The sequence below is a fragment of the Hemitrygon akajei genome, chromosome 16, assembly GCF_048418815.1.
Source record: "Hemitrygon akajei chromosome 16, sHemAka1.3, whole genome shotgun sequence".
Taxonomy (NCBI): domain Eukaryota; kingdom Metazoa; phylum Chordata; class Chondrichthyes; order Myliobatiformes; family Dasyatidae; genus Hemitrygon; species Hemitrygon akajei.
This window is the reverse complement of record NC_133139.1, coordinates 56876418-56895524: the sequence shown is the minus strand read 5'-3', so window position 1 is coordinate 56895524 and position 19107 is coordinate 56876418. Positions and strand designations below refer to the sequence as shown.

The window sequence follows — 19107 nt, the reverse complement described above, 5'->3', positions numbered from 1 at the left end:
GATAGACATTATTTACTTGGAAGGTGTTTGATGAGGTGCCACAGAACAGACATATCCATAAGATAAGGATGTATAGAGTTGGGGTTATGTATTAGCATGGATAGAAGATTGGTTAACTAGTAGAAAGCAGAGTTGGGATACATGGGTGGTGAGTGGTGTGCCAGAGGGGTTGGTGCTGGGCCCGCAACCATTCATGATATACATTAATGATCTAGAAGAGGGGACAGTGCATCTAAGTTTGCTGATGATACTAAATTAAGTGGAAAAGCAAATTGTGCAGAAATTACAGAAAGTCTGCATAGAAAGATATAGATAGGTTAAGTGTGTGGCCAAGGGTCTGGCAAATGGAGTACAATATTAGTAAATGTAAGGCCATCCATTTTGGAAGAGAAAATGAAAGAGCAGATGATTATTTAAATGGTAAAGAATTGCAGTATGCTGCTGTGCAGAGGGTCTTGGGAGTGCTTGCGCATGATCACAAAAGTTTGGTTTGTAGGTACAGGAGGCTATCAAGAAGGCAGATAGAATGGTGGCCTTCATTGCTAGAGGGATTGAATTTAAGAACAAGGAGGTTGTGCTTCAACTGTACAGGGCACTGGTGAGGCTATATCTGGGGTACAGCGAACAGTTCTGGTCTCTTTACTTGAGGAAGGATATAGTGGCTTTGGAGATAGTGCAGTGGAGGTTCACCAGATTAATTCCAGAGCTGAAGGGATTAGACTATGAGGAGAGATTGAGTTGCCTGGGACTGTACTTGTTGGAATTCAGAAGAATAAGAGGAGATCTTACAGAAACATGTAAAATTATGAAAGGGATACACAAGACAGAAGCAGGAAAGTTGTTTCCACTGGTAGGTGAGACTAGAACTAGAGGACATAGCTTGAAGATTTAGGATGGATATGAGGATGAACTATTTTTCCCAGAGAGTGGTAAATCTGTGGAATTCTCTACCCAATAAAGCTGTGGAACCAACGTCAGTAAATACATTTAAGACAAAGTTGGGTAGATTTTTGCGTAGTAGGGGAATTAAGGGTTATTGGGAAAAGGTAGGTAGGTGGAGATGAGTCCATAGCCAGATCAGCCATGATCTTATTGAATGGCAAAGCAGACTGGACGGGCCAGATGGCCGACTCCTGCTCCTATTTCTCATTTCTTATGCTCTAATCAGAAAAATCAAGCTTGGGCTTAACGGACTTCTCTTTCCTGCACTAATGTTGCTTATTTTATTTTGTAAGTTATGTACAATTTTGAGTCACAGAGCAATACAGCACAGATATAGACCCTTTGGTCCAAGCATTCCCTGCTGAGCACGGTGCCCAGCCAGCGAGTACTATGTTCGGCCCATATCCTGCTGAGCACGGTGCCCAGCCAGCGAGTACTATGTTCAGCCCTTATCCTGCTGAGCACAGTGCTCAGCCAGCGAGTACAATGTTCAGCCCATATCCTGCTGAGCACGGTGCCCAGCCAGCGAGTACAATGTTCAGCCCATATCCTGCTGAGCATGGTGCCCAGCCAGCGAGTACTATGTTCAGCCCTTATCCTGTTGAGCACGGTGCCCAGCCAGCGAGTACTATGTTCAGCCCTTATCCTGCTGAGCACGGTGCCCAGCCAGCGAGTACTATGTTCAGCCCTTATCCTGCTGAGCACGGTGCCCAGCCAGCGAGTACTATGTTCAGCCCATATCCTGCTGAGCACGGTGCCCAGCCAGCGAGTACTATGTTCAGCCCTTATCCTGCTGAGCACGGTGCCCAGCCAGCGAGTACTATGTTCAGCCCTTATCCTGTTGAGCACGGTGCCCAGCCAGCGAGTACTATGTTCAGCCCTTATCCTGTTGAGCACGGTGCCCAGCCAGCGAGTACTATGTTCAGCCCTTATCCTGCTGAGCACGGTGCCCAGCCAGCAAGTACTATGTTCAGCCCATATCCTGTTGAGCACGGTGCCCAGCCAGCGAGTACTATGTTCAGCCCTTATCCTGCTGAGCACGGTGCCCAGCCAGCGAGTACTATGTTCAGCCCATATCCTGCTGAGCACGGTGCCCAGCCAGCGAGTACAATGTTCAGCCCATATCCTGCTGAGTTGCGTCCTTCCATGTACTATCCAACTGCATCATAAATGATACTATTTTATCTGCCTCAATCCCTTCCTCTGCCAGCTCATTCCACTCACCACTCTCTCCCTGTAACTCAGACCCTCTAGTCCTGGCAACATCCTTGTATATCTTTGCATTCTTTCTAGATTAGCCACATCTTTCTTCTAAAGTGGTGACCAAAACTGTGCATGATACTCCAGGTGTGGCCTCACCAAGACTTATCCAACTGCAACATCATATTCTAGTTCTTATATTCAATCCCCCTGATGAAGATTAGTGTGCTACATACCTTTTTCGCCACTATGTCTATGTATGACACCAGTTTCAGTAAACTGAGCACTTGTATTCATCGGTCCCTCTTTTCCATTACACTTCCTATTGCTCTACCATTCATAGTTTAATAACTACACTGGTTTGACTTTCCAAAATGCATCACCTCACACTTCACGGTATTGAAATTTATGTTAATTTATGTTTTATAATGTACTGCACTACTGCTGATGAAAAATAATTCATTTCTATTGCATTTATATTCTGACAATGAAAGTGAAATTAAACTGAACAGTATCTCCATAGGTCATTTTGCTGGCACAATTCTATACTGTTTAGAGGAAGGAATGAGGTTTGTTGGAGCCAAAGGGAATAAGATAACTGAGAATACTAGTGATGTAAAGACTTTCATCTCTTACAACCTTTTGGTTATTAATCCTCTTTCTAGAACCAAGCTATTGGTCACTTATCATGTTATCTCTTTCTGTGGTGCTTGGTTATTTGTCTTTGAAATACCTTGGTACATATGAGTACACAGCCTTTCCAAAGTACTCTGATTGTGCTTAGGTGACTTTGGTAAATGATGGTAAATCAGTACCAAAGCTGCTCTATGAAGCAACTTTGGGTCGCTGTTTGAAAAACAGCAATATGAAGAGGATATTAATCAGAGGATTAATATATTTCCTGTTGAATCCTGCTGCCACTGCATGGAGTAAGATTATCAAAACTGTGGAGATGTTGACTCCTGAATTGTGATCTCTTCTCACTGCCCTCTAGCTCTGTGGCCAAGTTCCTAACGCACCACACTTCCCATTCACACACTCTCAACACACCATGTAGAGTGTACCTCTATTTCACACAAGGCCATAAGCACAGCGAAGCTTGTCAAATGTTTGCAGCTACAAACTGTGTGTGTCGTGTTGGACATGAGCACTTCACAGCCATGTTCAGACCAGGCACTAGCTGATCCATCCCAGAAGACACATTTTGGTGTTCCTTTAGTAAACTGTTAAAAGACAAAAAAAGAATGACAATAATTAACTCCTTCCATTGAACAAATTGGTATGAATTGTATTTCATGGCTTTGGCTTGGAATTTTAACAAAATATAAATTTGCCTGCAAGGAGTGCTTAAAAGGTATTCCATAGCCTTTTGGATCCTTTGAAGAGCCTTTGAGCTGTATTTATTGTAGGATAAATGGCTGTTCAGGAAGCTCCCACAAGCAATAATCTGAAAAGACCAGTTAAGCTATTCTTGAAGAGTCATCCCTGCATTCCCAAAAAAGGGGAGCAGATCCTTTGTTTAACAATAATTCTGTAAAAAATTGCAAGGGACAATGAGGAAATGATAGACAGGAACTATAGGGTGGTAGTCACCCTTAGATTGCAGGAGACAGATAACTGGGTGACTGTTAGGAGGAAGAAATGCACAGCCAGTGTAGACTACACCTGTGGCTGTTCCCTTCAATAATAAGCATATAATTCCAGATGAGGTAGTCGGTTTACAAACAGAGGCAATGTGTAGTGGGACTCACAGCAAGAAGAGGCTGATGACAGTGCAAAATTGCAGTCAACAAAATGAGTTGCAAAGTAAAAGGTGGATAAAATCAAAAGGGTGAATACAGGACTGAGAGTGTTATACCTGAATGTGTGTATTTCTGGAATAAGGCAGATGAACTTGTAGCACAGTTGCAGATTGCCACTTATGATGTTGTAGGCATCACTGAATCATGGCTGAAAGAAGATTATAGCTGGGAGATAAATGCCCAAGCATACACATTGTATCAAAAGGACAGGCAAGAAAGCAAAAAGGCTGGTGAGGCTCTTTTGGTAAAAAAAAATGAATCAAATCATTAGAAAGAGGTGATATAGGATCAGAAGGTGTTGAATTGTTGTGGATAGAGCAAAGGAACTGCAAGGGTAAAAAGACCCTGATGGGAGTTATATACAGACCCTAAAAGGTAGTAAGGATGTGGTCTACAAATTACAACAGAAGGTACAAAATGCATGCCAAAAGGGTAATATTACAATATTCATGGGGGATTTCAATATGAAGGAAAGTTGGGAAAATCGGGTTGGTGCTAGATTCAAAGAGGGAGAATTTCTAGAATGCCTACAGGATGGCTGTTTAGAGCAGCTCATGGTTGACCCCACTAGGGGATTAGCTATTCTAAGTTGTGCACTGAACCGGAATTGATTAGAGAGGAAGGTAAAAGAACCCTTACAGGCAAGTGATAATATAATCAAATTCATCCTGAATTTTGAGAAGGAGATGATAAAGTCAGATGTATCAATATTACAATGGAGTAAGAGAAAATACCGAGGCAAGAAAGAGGTATTGGCCAGAAATGATTGGAAAAAAAAGACACTGGCAGGAATGATGACAGAGCAGCAGTGGCTGGATTGCTGGAAGCAATTCAGAAGACACAGTATATATATTATTCAAAGAGGAAAAAGTATTCTAAAGGGAAGATGGCACAACCATGGCTATCAAGGGAAGTCAAAAGCAACATAATAGAGCAAAAATTAGTGGAAGTTAGAAGATTGGGAAGCTTTAAATACCAACAGAAGACAACTAAAACATCATTAAGAAGGTAAAGACGGAATATGAAAGTAAGCTAGCCAAAAATATTGAAGAAGATACCAAAACATATAAAGTGTAAAAGAGAGGCGAGGGTGGATATCAGACTGCTGGAAAACGATACTGGAGAGATAGTAATGGGGACAAGGAAACGGTGGAAGACACCTGGTGAAAGCTCCAGGTGTCAGGGATCATGAATTGTGTGAAGCTGCCATTACTAAGGAGAAGGTTCTTGGGAAACTGGAAGGTCTGAAGGTAGATAAGTCACCTGGACCAGATGGTGTACATCCCAGGGTTTTGAATGAGGTGGCTTAAGAGATTGTTGAGAAATTGGTAATGATCTTTCAACAATCATTAGATTCTGGGATGGTTCCGGAAAACTGGAAAATTGCAAATATCACTCTACTTATCAAGAAAGGAGAGAGGCAGAAGAATGGAAACTATGGGCTAGTTAGTCTGACCTCAGTGGATGGAAAGATGTAGGAGTTGATTGTTCAGGATATAATTTTGGGGTACTTGGAGGCACAGGATAAAACATGCTATAGCATGGTTTCTTCATGAAAAAAATCTTGCCTGACAAATCTGTTGGAACTCTTTGAAGAAATAACAAGCAGAATAGATAAAAGAGAATTGGTGGATTTTGTGCAATTGTATTTTCAGAAGCCTTTGACAAGGTGCCACATGTGCAGCTGCTTAACATTAGACATTGGCTCAATGGTAGAAGTCAGAGAGCGGTAGTGGAGGATTGCTTCTCTGAGTGGAGGCCTGTGACTAGTGATGTGCCACAAGGATCAGTGCTGGGTCCATTGTTATTTGTCATCTATATCAATGATCTGGATGATAATGTGGTGAATTGGATCAGCAAATTTGCTGAAGATACAAAGATTGGAGGTGTAGTGGACAGTCAGGAAGGTTTTCAAAACTTGCAGAGGGATCTGGACCAGCTGGAAAAATGGGCTAAAAAATGGCAGATGGAGTTTAATACAGTCAAGTGTGAAGTATTGCACTTTGGAAGGAAAAACCAAGGTAGAACATACAAGGTAAATGGTAGGGCACTGAGGAGTGCAGTAGAACAGAGGGATCTGAGAATACAGATACAAAATTCCCTAAAAGTGACATCACAGGCAGATAGGGTAGTAAAGAGAGCTTTTGGTACATTGGCCTTTATAAATCAAAGTACTGAGTATAGAGTTGGAATGTTATGGTGAGGTTGTATAAGGCATTGGTAAGGCTGAATTTGGAGTATTGTGTGCAGTTTTGGTCACCAATTTACAGGAAGGGTATTAATAAGGTTGAAAGAGTGCAGAGAAGGTTTACAAGGATGTTGCCGGGACTTGAGAAACTGAGTTACAGAGAAAGGTTGAATAGGTTAGGACTTTATTCCTTGGAGCATAGAAGAATGAGGGGAGACTTGATAGAGTTATATAAAATTATGATGGGTATAGATAGAATGAATGCAAGCAGGCTTTTTCCACTGAAGCTAGGGGAGAAAAAAAAAACAGAGGACATGGGTTAAGGGTGAAGGGGGAAAAGTTTAAAGGGAACATTAGGGGGAGCTTCTTCACACAGAGAGTGGTGGGAGTGTGGAATGAGCTGCGAGATGAAGTGGTAAATGCGGGCTCACTGTTAACATTTAAGAAAAATTTGGACAGGTACATGGATGAGAAGTGTATGGAGGGATATGGGCCAGGTGCAGGTCAGTGGGACTAGGCAGAAAAATGGTTCGGCACAGCCAAGAAGGGTCAAAAGGCCTGTTTCTGTGCTGTAATGTTCTATGTGTCTAATTGGAAGGATTAACTGTTTTCTAAATGTAGGTTGAGTCTGTGATGAGGAAGGTACATGCAATGTTAGCATTCACTTTAAGAGAACTAGAATATAATTTCATTTCAAGAAGAAAAGAATAAAAGTAAGGATGTAATGTGTCTTTATAAAACACTGGTGAGGCCTCACTTGAAGTATTGTGAGCAGTTTTGGGCCCTTTATCTTAGAAATGATTTGCTGAAATTGGTGTGGATTCATTGGACGTTCACGCAAATGATTCAAACCTTGAACGGTTTGTCACATGAAGAGCACTTGATGCCTCTGGGGCTGTATTTACTGGAATTCAGAAGAATGACGGTTGCCTTCATTGAAACCTATCGAACGGTGAAAGGCCTTGTTAGAGTCGATGTGGAGAGGATGTTTCCTATGGTGGGAGAGTCTAATACCAAAGGACACAGCGTCAGAATAGAGGGGCATCCTTTTAGAATGGAGATGAGGAGGAATTTATTTAACTGGAGAGTGGTGAAAATGTGGAGTTCACTGCCAAGGGCAGCTGTGGAGGCAAAATCTGTATGCATATTTAAGGCAGAGGTTTTAGATTCTTGATTGGTCAGAGCATGAAGGGATATTGGGAGTAGGCATGAGATTGGGTCTGAGAGGAAAAATAGATCAGCCATGATTAAATGATGGAGCAGACTCAATGGGCCAAATGACCTAATTCTGCTCCTATATCTTATGGTCTTTTCCCAGGGTTGGGAAATCAAGAACCACAGGGTATAGATTTAAGCTGAGAAGGGAAAGATGTAATATCAATAGGAATTTGAAAGTTAACTTTTTTACACAAGGAGTGTAATCTATGCAGTTCTAGTCACCAACCTACAGCTACATAACCAAACCTAATGGAAACTTGTAAGTGTACAGAGAAAATTTACAAGGATGTTGCCAGGGCTTAGCTATAAAGTTATAAAGAAAGTTGAATAGGTTAAGATTTTATTCCCTGAAGCATAGTAGAATGAAGGGCAATTTGATAAAAGTGTACAAAATGTTGAGGGGTATAGATAGGGTAAGTACATTCAAGCTTTTTTCCCTTGAGGTTAGGTGAGACTAGAACTAGTCACGGGTTGAGGGTGAATGGTGAAATGTTTAAGGAGAACATGAGGGATAACCTCTTCACTCAGAGGGTGTTGAGAATGTGGAATGAACTGCCTGTGGGATTGGTAGATGCAGGTTCAATTGAAATGTTTAAAAAATTTGGATATATATGTGGAAGAGAAATATGGAGGACTGTGGTCTGAGTGCAGATAGTTGGGACATAGGCAGAAAAAAACAGGTTGGCATGGACTAGATGGGGTGAAAGTTCTGTTTCTATGTGGTGGTACTCTATGATTCTATTATTCATCATCCTCACAATGCCACTCCTCCAACTTTGCTGGATTGAAAATACTTGAATTTCAGATCCAATGACTTTGCAGGAATACCTTCTGAGGAAATGTTGCTCAGACCTTCTGACTGCCTGATCTGTGAGTATCTTCAGCACTATCTGTTTATATTTCAGATTTCCAGCATCTGTAGATTTGCTATTGAACAAACCTTGCTCTCAATGGTAAGATTGACTGGTTCAGGAAGATCTTTCCTGTTCTTGTTTGTTACAGCAACAGTAACAATTTCGGATATTAGATCCAGCTTGGATTCCTTGTTGCTGCCTTTCAAACGAATCGGTTTCATGATGGAATCCAGATGTTTGTAGGAGATAAGGACAACAGCAGCAACATCTGCACAAAGGATATTTAAAAATTAAGCAAATTACAGTTAGTGTCACAACAATGGGATTCAGGAGGAGAGATGCCAACTCTTCAGGAAATTCCTTGGTTAATTTGAGCAATATGCAGATAAAAACCTTCAGAAGGGCTTTTTCTATTTAAATTTAGTGAAACATATTTGTTTGTCAGTTGAAAGCATTACCAAAGATTTACCAAAAGCATTACCAAAACTTAGCAGTTTCAATGACAGGAGATTATTTTTCTTTCTTTCATAAGATATAGGAGCAGAATTAGGCCATTTGATCCATCAAGTCTGCTTCACCATTTCATCATGGCTGATCCAATTTCCTTCTCAGCCTTAATTTCCTGCCTTCTCCCCATATCCCTTCATGTCCTGACCAATCAAGAATCTATCAATCTTTACCTTAAATATACCCTGACCTGGAGATACACGCTGACTATGATCCTTTGCAAGAATGAGACCCGCTTTGATGACTAGCCATTATTCGGCACACCAAGGGCTCAGATTAAGAGCTTTGCTTGTCTTCGGAGGTTTAAGATTTCATGGCTCTGGAAATGGGGGAATCGGAGGTTGGTGTCTGGGCAGGAGATTGCTGTGTCATGGGAGATGGAAGATCTAAGGTTGTGTGCCCAGAGACCCAGATCTTTGGGCACAGAGCTTGGAAAGAGTGATGCAACAGATTCTTAACATCGTAAACCAGTGAGTTGTTTGTTATGTCTCCCCTCTCACTGTGAAACAGAGACATCTTTTTCTCCCTTATTAGGGAGAGAGAGAGCCTGTGGTATTTTGAATACTGGGTGAACAAGTAGTCATTGGAGTACTGCAGGTCTGTATCTTTGCTGTTGCTTTGCTCATGCTTGAGTGCTCGGTGGCAGGTGCCAATGCTTTTTATTGCTTGCTCCTGCTTACGCGTGGGAGGGAGGGGAGCTGGAAATGAATTTGGGGTTCTAACATTTAACTGTCATTCATTCTTTGGGTCACTCCTCTGTTTTTGTGGATGGTTGCAAAGAAAAAGAATTTCAGGATGTATATTGTATGCATTTCTCTGACATTAAATGTAGCTTTGAAACCTTTGGTTTTAGACACACCTGCCATAGCCTTTCACCATTCAATAGGTTTCAATAGGGTCACCCTTCATTCATCTGAATTCTAGTGAATACAGGCCCAGAGCCATCAAACACTCTTCAGATGACATTGTCATTCTACTGAGAATGACTGCACTTCTCGACATGTCTCGTGAATAACAGTAGCAACATGGGACAGGGTTGATTGGTCAAAATAACTCATGTGGTGAAACATTAAGGAGCATGGGAAACCAACATCCAGTACAATTGTCAGCAGAGGATCATTTTTATTATCAGAGAGTTAGGGACAGATAATGCAAAGTTTAAGTGTTATTTGAATTAGGAAAATGTATAAAACTGGAAATGAAATGTCTGAATCTTTTCCAATGAATGTCTAACAGAACTGAACAGGAAGGAACCTCCTCAATGTACATGATTAGATGAGATTTATTCTCAATATCTTAATTAAGATTGGAGGTGCCCTCAGTATTCAGGACCCAGGTGGAATCTATGCACCAGAAATTTTCCATGAATGGTACTGATCAATATGATGCTTTTTTCCTTTTTGAATCTGTTCCACTGAAATTGTAGCAAATCTGTGAAATACAAGAAATAGAAACAGGGGTAGGTCATTCAATCCCTCATGCAGATTAAGCCACAATACTGTTATTTACCCCATGGTATTTATGGAGCTGACTGGTTGAGTTTCTGGGCTATGGTGACTTCAATAAGGTTGAACATGATGTTAGGTGATGCTAATTGCATTGACCACCAAGCCAGGTGGTGAGACTGGAGATGGTCATTGTTACTTGTCACTAAATGCTATCTAGGTGCTGCTTTGTGCAGGCATGAGCAGCCTCATTATAAATAAGATTGAACAATAAGAATATAAGAACATTATATACAGGAGCAGAATTAGGACATTTGGCCCATAGAATCTGCATCACCATTTCATCACGGCTTATCTATTTTCCCTCTCAGACCCAATCTCCCAGTATCCATTCAAACCCTGACGAATCAAGAATCTATCAACCATTGCCTTAAATATACGCAATGAGAGCCTCCACAGCAGCCTGTGGTAACAAATTCCACAGACTCGCCACACTCTGGCTCAAGGAATTCCTCCTTATCTACATTCTAAAAGGATTCCATACTATTCTGAGTCTGTGTCCTCTGGTCTTAGACTCTTCCACCATAGGAAACATCCTCTCCACATTCACTCTAACAAGACCTTTCAACTTTCGATTTGTTTCAATGAAGTCACTCTTAATTCTGAATTCTAGTGAATAGAGGCCCACAAGGCTGATTTCAGGAACCAAGGGGTTAATACATGTCTGGCAGCTTTGGGCCTGAACTTATTGGAACTTAGATAAACGCAGGGGGAATCTCATTGAAACCTACTAAATGTTAAAAGGACTAGGTAAGGTGGATGTGGAGAGGATATTTCCTGTGGTGGAGGATCCAGGACTAAAAGGCACAGCCTCAAAATTGAATGGTGACCTTTTAGAACAGAGGCAAAGAGGATTTTTTTTAGCCAGAGAGTAGTGAATCTGTGGAATGCTCTGCCACAGACTATGGTGGAGGCCATCCATGGGTATATTTAAGGTGGAAGTTGATAGTTTCCAATTGGACAGAGAATCAAAGGATATAGTGAGAAGGCAGTTGTATAGGTTGAGTGGGATTTAGGATCAGCCATGATGAAATGGTATAGCAGACTTGATGGGCTTAATTGCCTAATTTTGCTCCTATATCTTATGGTCTTGGTAAAATACAAACCAGGAATGGCAGATTGCTCATGAGTAATTGCTTCTTGAAAGCACTGCCTATGGGATCTCAGGAGAAATTAAGATGAACCATCTACTTGCTACTTAAATATAAAAATGATGCAAATAACACAGCTTCATTTTTAGCACATATTTATTGGGCCTCCCCATCATAGAAGATGTGAATGTTACTTATTTAAATGTCCCTTTTCATTTATGACCAGGTGTAGTAACATTGTAGAAATATGATAAGATCCCCTGGGAGATTTCTTGGCTAATGTTCTACAGCTTCATTAGTCTGGTACATTATACTGCTCCTGGCATTTCCTCTACACTCTGAAGTGGGCCAGAATTGATGAACTTGTTTGGTAGAAGTCTGTCAGGAGTATGAAGGCTATGAAGTGGTGGTGGATGTCTCTGTTGCTGTTGAAGGTACACACTGCCTTATGGATGCGCAGGTTTGAGCAATCTGATCTATTGTGATTTTGTACTATTTAGCAAATTTGAAATGCATCACATGAAGGAAGATTTCCTCTGTGTGAAGATTTGATCTTCAAGGACTGTGTAGATTATTTATATGGTAGACAGTAAGCAAGGATGAGAACAAGATATATGCCCCACCAAAACACAATCAAACAGCAATGTCTTTATAGGAACTGGTCAGTCTGATCCTCCGCTGTCCTCATAGAGAGCTAGTTCCAAAATACCATATGAAGAAATCTCGTTTCTATCCTGAAAATGATACTGAGGTGTGTGTTGGATATTTGAAATTAATTTTAGTTTGATTTCTGTCAACAAGAAATCCAAGCATAAAATGTAAACACTCACTGGGGGACGAAATACTGTAGAACTAACCAGTTTTAGACAAGCCTCAGAATCAAACCAAGTACCAAAGAAAAGCTATTGAAGTAATGCTTACTTAAGATAACCTCTTATTATTTTGTCTCTTTTGGAAGAAGACAGCGAGGCTTTGAGAGGAAGTGCGGCGGCGGCCATTTTCAAATTGCTTCTCAGATCGGAGTTCTGAGAGGCGGGACTGCGCAGGCGCATGAAGGAGGCCTGGGAAGGAGGGAAGATATAAAAAGGAGAGAAAGAGTGAGGTAGTTCTCTTTTGGAAGAAGACAGCGAGGCTTTGAGAGGAAGTGCGGCGGTGGCCATTTTCAAATTGCTTCTCAGATCGGAGTTCTGAGAGGCGGGACTGCGCAGGCGCGTGAAGGAGGCCTGGGAAGGAGGGAAGATATAAAAAGAACGCAGCCTTAAGCAGCGGGCAGCAGAGTGAGCCGGGAGCAGAGTGTAGGGCTTGGGCTCAGAGGGCTTAGGCAGAAGAGGGTACAGTAGGCTTATCTTTTAGTTCTTGTTATTTTCAGTTATTCGGGAAGTATGAGTGTGAGGGCAGCTTGTTGTTCTCGGTGTCGGATGTGGGAGATCCTGGAGTCTCCGAGCCTCCCGGATGTCCACATCTGCGCCAGGTGCGCCGAACTGCAGCTCCTGAGGGACCGAGTTAGGGAACTGGAGCTGCAGCTCGATGACCTTCGCCTGGTCAGGGAGAGTGAGGAGGTGATAGAGAGGAGTTACAGGCAGGTGGTCACTCCGGGGCCACGGGAGGCAGATAGGTGGGTCACGGTCAGGAAGGGGAAGAGGCAGGTACTAGAGAGTACCCCAGTGGCTGTACCCCTTGACAATAAGTACTCATGTTTGAGTACTGTTGGGGGGGACAGCCTACCTGGAGGAAGTGACAGTGGCCGGGCCTCCGGCACAGAGGACGGCCCTGTAGCTCAGAAGGGTAGGGATAGAAGAAAGAGAAATAGGGGACTCGATAGTCAGGGGTTCAGACAGGCGGTTCTGTGGAGGTGATCAGGAGTCCCGGATGGTAGTTTGCCTCCCTGGTGCCAGGGTTCGGGACGTTTCTGATCGCGTCCAAGATATCCTGAAGTGGGAGGGTGAGGAGCCAGAGGTCGTGGTACATGTAGGTACCAATGACATAGGTAGGAAAGGGGAAGAGGTCCTGAAACGAGAGTATAGGGAGTTAGGAAGGCAGTTAAGAAGAAGGACCGCAAAGGTAGTAATCTCGGGATTACTGCCTGTGCCACGTGACAGTGAGAGTAGGAATGGAATTAGGTGGAGGATGAATGCGTGGCTGAGGGATTGGAGCAGGGGGCAGGGATTCAAGTTTCTGGATCATTGGGACCTCTTCTGGGGCAGGCGTGACCTGTTCAAGAAGGACGGGTTACACTTGAATCCCGGGGGGACCAATATCCTAGCGGGGAGGTTTGCTAGGGCTACAGGGCAGACTTTAAACTAGTAAGATGGGGGCGCAGGAATCAATTTGAGGAAACTATGGGAGAGGAGGTTAGTTCACCAGTAGAGCAAGTAAGTAGACAGTGTGTGAGGGAGGAAAGGCAGGTGATGAAGAAGGGATGCGCTCAGCCCAAAGATGTAGGGAAGAAGAAAGAAAAGGATAATAAATTTGAATGCGTTGTTAGGGATGAAAAGAGAGGAGGAGGTGGAGAGGATCTTAAATGTATCTATTTTAATGCTAGGAGCATTGTAAGAAAGGTGGATGAGCTTAAAGTGTGGATTGATACCTGGAATTATGATGTTGTAGCTATTAGTGAAACATGGTTGCAGGAAGGGTGTGATTGGCAACTAAATATTCCTGGATTTAGTTGCTTCAGGTGTGATAGAGTAGGAGGGGCCAGAGGAGGAGGTGTTGCATTGCTTGTCCGAGAAAATCTTATGGCGGTGCTTTGGAAGGATAGATTAGAGAGCTCCTCTAGGGAGGCTATTTGGGTGGAATTGAGGAATGGGAAAGGTGTAGTAACACTGATAGGAGTGTATTATAGGCCACCTAATGGGGAGCGTGAGTTGGAAGAGCAAATGTGTAAGGAGATAGCAGATATTTGTAGTAAACACAAGGTGGTGATTGTGGGAGATTTTAATTTTCCACACATAGATTGGGAAGCTCATTCTGTAAAAGGGCTGGATGGTTTAGAGTTTGTGAAATGTGTGCAGGATAGTTTTTTGCAATAATACATAGAAGTACCAACTAGAGATGGGGCAGTGTTGGATCTCCTGTTAGGGAATGCGATAGGTCAGCTGACAGATGTATGTGTTGGGGAGCACTTCGGGTCCAGTGATCACAATAGCATTAGCTTCAATATAATTATGGAGAAGGACAGGACTGGACCTAGAGTTGAGATTTTTGATTGGAGAAAGGCTAACTTTGAGGAGATGCGAAGGGATTTAGAGAGAGTGGATTGGGTCAAGTTGTTTTATGGGAAGGATGTAATAGAGAAATGGAGGTCATTTAAGGGTGAAATTATGAGGGTACAGAATCTTTATGTTCCTGTTAGGTTGAAAGGAAAGGTTAAAGGTTTGAAAGTGCCATGGTTTTCAAGGGATATTAGAAACTTGGTTCGGAAAAAGAGGGATGTCTACAATAGATATAGGCAGCATGGAGTAAAGGAATTGCTCGAGGAATATAAAGAATGTAAAAGGAATCTTAAGAAAGAGATTAGAAAAGCTAAAAGAAGATACGAGTTTGGTTTGGCAAATAAGGTGGAAGTAAATCCGAAAGGTTTCTACAGTTATGTTAAAAGCAAGAGGATAGTGAGGGATAAAATTGGTCCCTTAGAGAATAAGGGTGGTCAGCTATGTGTGGAGCCGAGGGAGATGGGAGAGATTTTGAACGATTTCTTCTCTTCGGTATTCACTAAGGAGAAGGATATTGAATTGTGTAAGGTGTGGGAAACAAGTAAGGAAGTTATGGAATCTATGACAATTAAAGAGGTGGAAGTACTAGCGCTTTTAAGAAATTTAAAAGTGGATAAATCTCCAGGTTCTGACAGGATATTCCCCGGGACCTTGAGGGAAGTTTGTGTAGAGATAGCAGGAGCTCTGACGGAGATCTTTCAGATGTCATTAGAAACGGGAATTGTGCCGGAGGATTGGCGTATTGCTCATGTGCTTCCATTGTTTAAAAAGGGTTCTAGAAGTAAGCCTAGCCATTATAGACCTGTCAGTTTGACATCAGTGGTGGGTAAATTAATGGAAAGTATTCTTAGAGATAGTATTTATAATTATCTGGATAGACAGGATCTGATTAGGAGTAGCCAGCATGGATTTGTGCGTGGAAGGTCATGTTTGACAAACCTTATTGAATTTTTTGAAGAAGTTACGAGGAATGTTGACGAGGGTAAGGCAGTGGATGTAGTCTATATGGACTTCAGCAAGGCCTTTGACAAAGTTCCACATGGAAGGTTAGTTAAGAAGGTTCAGTCGTTAGGTATTAATGCTGGAGTAATAAAATGGATTCAACAGTGGCTAGATGGGAGATGCCAGAGAGTAGTGGTGGATAATTGTTTATCGGGATGGAGGCCGGTGACTAGCGGGGTGCCTCAGGGATCTGTTTTGGGCCCAATGTTGTTTGTAATATACATAAATGATCTGGATGATGGGGTGGTAAATTGGATTAGTAAGTATGCCAATGATACTAAGGTAGGAGGTATTGTGGATAATGAGGTGGGTTTTCAAAGCTTGCAGGGAGATTTATGACGGTTAGAAGAATGGGCTGAACGTTGGCAAATGGAGTTTAATGCTGAGAAGTGTGAGGTTCTACATTTTGGCAGGAATAATCCAAATAGAACATACAGGGTAAATGGTAGGGCATTGAGGAATGCAGTGGAACAGAGAGATCTAGGAATAACAGTGAAGGTGGAGTCTCATGTAGATAGGGTGGTGAAGAAGGCTTTTGGAACGCTGGCCTTTATAAATCAGAGCATTGAGTACAGAAGTTGGGATGTAATGTTAAAATTGTACAAGGCATTGGTAAGGCCAAATTTGGAATATTGTGTACAGTTCTGGTCACCGAATTATAGGAAAGATATCAATAAATTAGAGAGAGTGCAGAGATGTTACCTGGGTTTCAGCACTTAAGATACAGAGAAAGATTGAACAAGTTAGGTCTCTATTCATTGGAGCTTAGAAGGTTGAAGGGGGATTTGATCGAGGTATTTAAAATGTTGAGAGGGATAGATAGAGTTGACATGAATAGGCTGTTTTCCATTGAGAGTGGGGGAGATTCAAACGAGAGGACATGATTTGAAAGTTAGGGGGCAAAAGTTTAAGGGAAACACGAGGGGGTATTTCTTTACTCAGAGAGTGATAGCTGTGTGGAATGAGCTTCCTGTAGAAGTAGTAGAGGCCAGTTCAGTTGTGTCATTTAAGGTAAAATTGGATAGGTATATGGACAGGAAAGGAGTGGAGGGTTATGGGCTGAGTGCGGGTAGGTGGGACTAGGTGAGATTAAGAGTTCGGCACGGACTAGGAGGGCCGAGATGGCCTGTTTCCGTGCTGTGATTGTTATATGGTTATTTACTCTAAATCTATCAATGCAGGTATTTATATTTTATGAACATTGTATGAAATGCAGCTACCTGTATTTGTTGCAAATTCACAGATTCTCTTTGATGGAATTTGTTATTTATGCTTTTTTTAAGTATCTTTAACTAGTATATATAGAATTTTGGCACATTGTTGTTGTGAATTAGGGAAGAACAAAGAAGCCTTGACCCTGTGACAGACAGGAATCTACAACCAAAGCAGTATTTTGGCTTCTAATGAAGTGGCGAAAGACTAAAAGTATCCAAGTTTAGACTCACCAAAGATCCCTTTTCCTGTCACACTGCTCCAGCCAATATCCAGGCTGTTTTTGGTAGTGGATAACTCTGACCTGTTATCCTTAGGGATTGTGTTATTCCGAATTGCGTGCATAAGGATTTCTATGGAAGCAGGAATATCAGCAACAGTATTAATAACAGGAAAAAAATGCTTCACAGCATTAGTAACTTGTTACATTTTTAGGGAGAAAATCACTATGAACTTTTATAAAGCATATCAATCCTTCCTCTGTACAGAACTCCTTTCTCCCCACCTCCTGTTACTCTCATTGTTTCATTCAATGAGAATTTGAAATCCTTTCTCTGATAACTCACTTTTATCAGTTTTGCTACAGATGGAGCAAGTTCTTTCAATTGTAAATTACTTTTTAAGGGCTTTAATGAGAGAGGTTTTCTTTTCATATAAAATTCATAATATTTAAATTTTAAGATAAATATTTTGCCTTCCCAAACTGTGTATCTTCCAATCCATCCTCTAGTTGCTTTATTTGTACCATTACCAATCTATTTATGCTAGCTGTGTGGAACGAGCTTCCAGTAGAAGTGGTAGAGGCGGGTTCAATTTCGTCATTTAAAAAAAATTGATAGGTATATGGACAGGAAAGGAATGGAGGGTTATGGGCTGAGTGCAGGTAGGTGGGACCAAGTGAGAGTAAGCGTTTGGCACGGACTAGAAGGGCCGAGATGGTCTGCTTCCATGCTGTAATTGTTATATGGTTATATTTCACCCACACTATTGGCATAAGACCATAAGATATAGTAGAATTAGGTCATTCAGCCCATTGAGTCTGCTCCATCATCATGGCTAATTTATAGAATCACAGAGTTATTGAGAAATACAGCACAGAAACAGTTTCTCCTGCCTCCACGCATTCCCAATATTATAAAGCATGTTTACTCTAAATCTTTGCCTGGTATGATGTAGTTTATCAACCTGAAACATTAGCATATATTTTAGTATGTTCTAAATTGTTTCTCTCAATAAAAATATTGTCAGACCTACTGAGTATTTCAGATTTTCAGCATCATTGTTTCAAACTATTTCTTTCCTTAAGAAACCTGTGATAAGTCACCACCAATTTAGAACAAGAACATAGAACATAGAATAGTACGGAACATTACAGGCCCTTCGGCCCACAATGTTGTGCCGACCCTCAAACCGTGCCTCCCATATAAACCTCCCCACCTTAAATTCCTCCATATACCTGTCTAGTAGTCTCTTAAATTTCACTAGTGTATCTGCCTCCACCATCGACTCAGGCAGTGCATTCCACACACCAACCATTCTCTGAGTGAAAAACCTTCCTCTAATATCCCCCTTGAACTTCCCTCCCCTTACCTTAAATCCATATCCTCTTGTACTGAGCAGTGGTGCCCTGGGGAAGAGGCGCTGACTGTCCACTCTATCTATTCCTCTTAATATCTTGTACACCTCTATCATGTTTCCTCTCATCCTCCTTTTCTCCAAAGAGTAAAGTCCTAGTTCCCTTAATCTCTGATCATAATCCATACTCTCTAAACCAGGCAGCATCCTGGTAAATCTCCTCTGTACCCTTTCCAATGCTTCCACATCCTTCCTATAGTGAGGCAACCAGAACTGGACACAGTACTCCAAGTGTGACCTAACTAGAGTTTTATAGAACTGCATCATTACAACGCGTCTCTTAAACTCTATCCCTCAATTTATGAAAGCTAACACCCCATAAGCTTTCTTAACTACCCTATCTACCTGTGAGGCAACTTTCAGGGATCTGTGGACATGTACCCCCAGATCCCACTGCTCCTCCACACTACCAAGTATCCTGCCATTTACTTTGTACTCTGCCTTGGAGTTTGTCCTTCCAAAGTGCAACACCTCACCCTTCTCCGGGTTGTACTCCATCTGCCACTTCTCAGCCCACTTCTGCATCCTATCAATATCTCTCTGCAATCTTCGACAATCCTCTACACTATCTACAACACCACCAACCTTTGTGTCATCTGCAAACTTGCCAACCCACCCATCTACACCCACATCCAGGTCATTAATAAAAATCACAAAAAGTAGAGGTCCCAGAACAGATCCTTGTGGGACCCCACTAGTCACAACCCTCCAACCTGAATGTACTTCCTCCACCACA

At 42.0% G+C, this 19107-nt stretch overlaps 1 protein-coding gene across 2 annotated transcripts in view; it reads right to left on the bottom strand.

Moving 5' to 3' along the window:
* Positions 1-19107, bottom strand: part of LOC140740067 (adhesion G protein-coupled receptor E5-like) — a 111550-nt gene that overhangs the window by 30352 nt on the left and 62091 nt on the right. The window contains exons 7-9 of one of the 2 annotated variants that reach the window (XM_073068927.1): positions 16970-17089; positions 8291-8472; positions 3207-3365 (exon numbers count right to left, since the gene is read on the bottom strand). In XM_073068927.1, the coding sequence (XP_072925028.1) occupies positions 3207-3365; positions 8291-8472; positions 16970-17089 (461 nt within the window). The remainder of the gene's footprint in view (positions 1-3206; positions 3366-8290; positions 8473-16969; positions 17090-19107) is intronic. The other variant, XM_073068928.1, reaches the window with a different exon arrangement.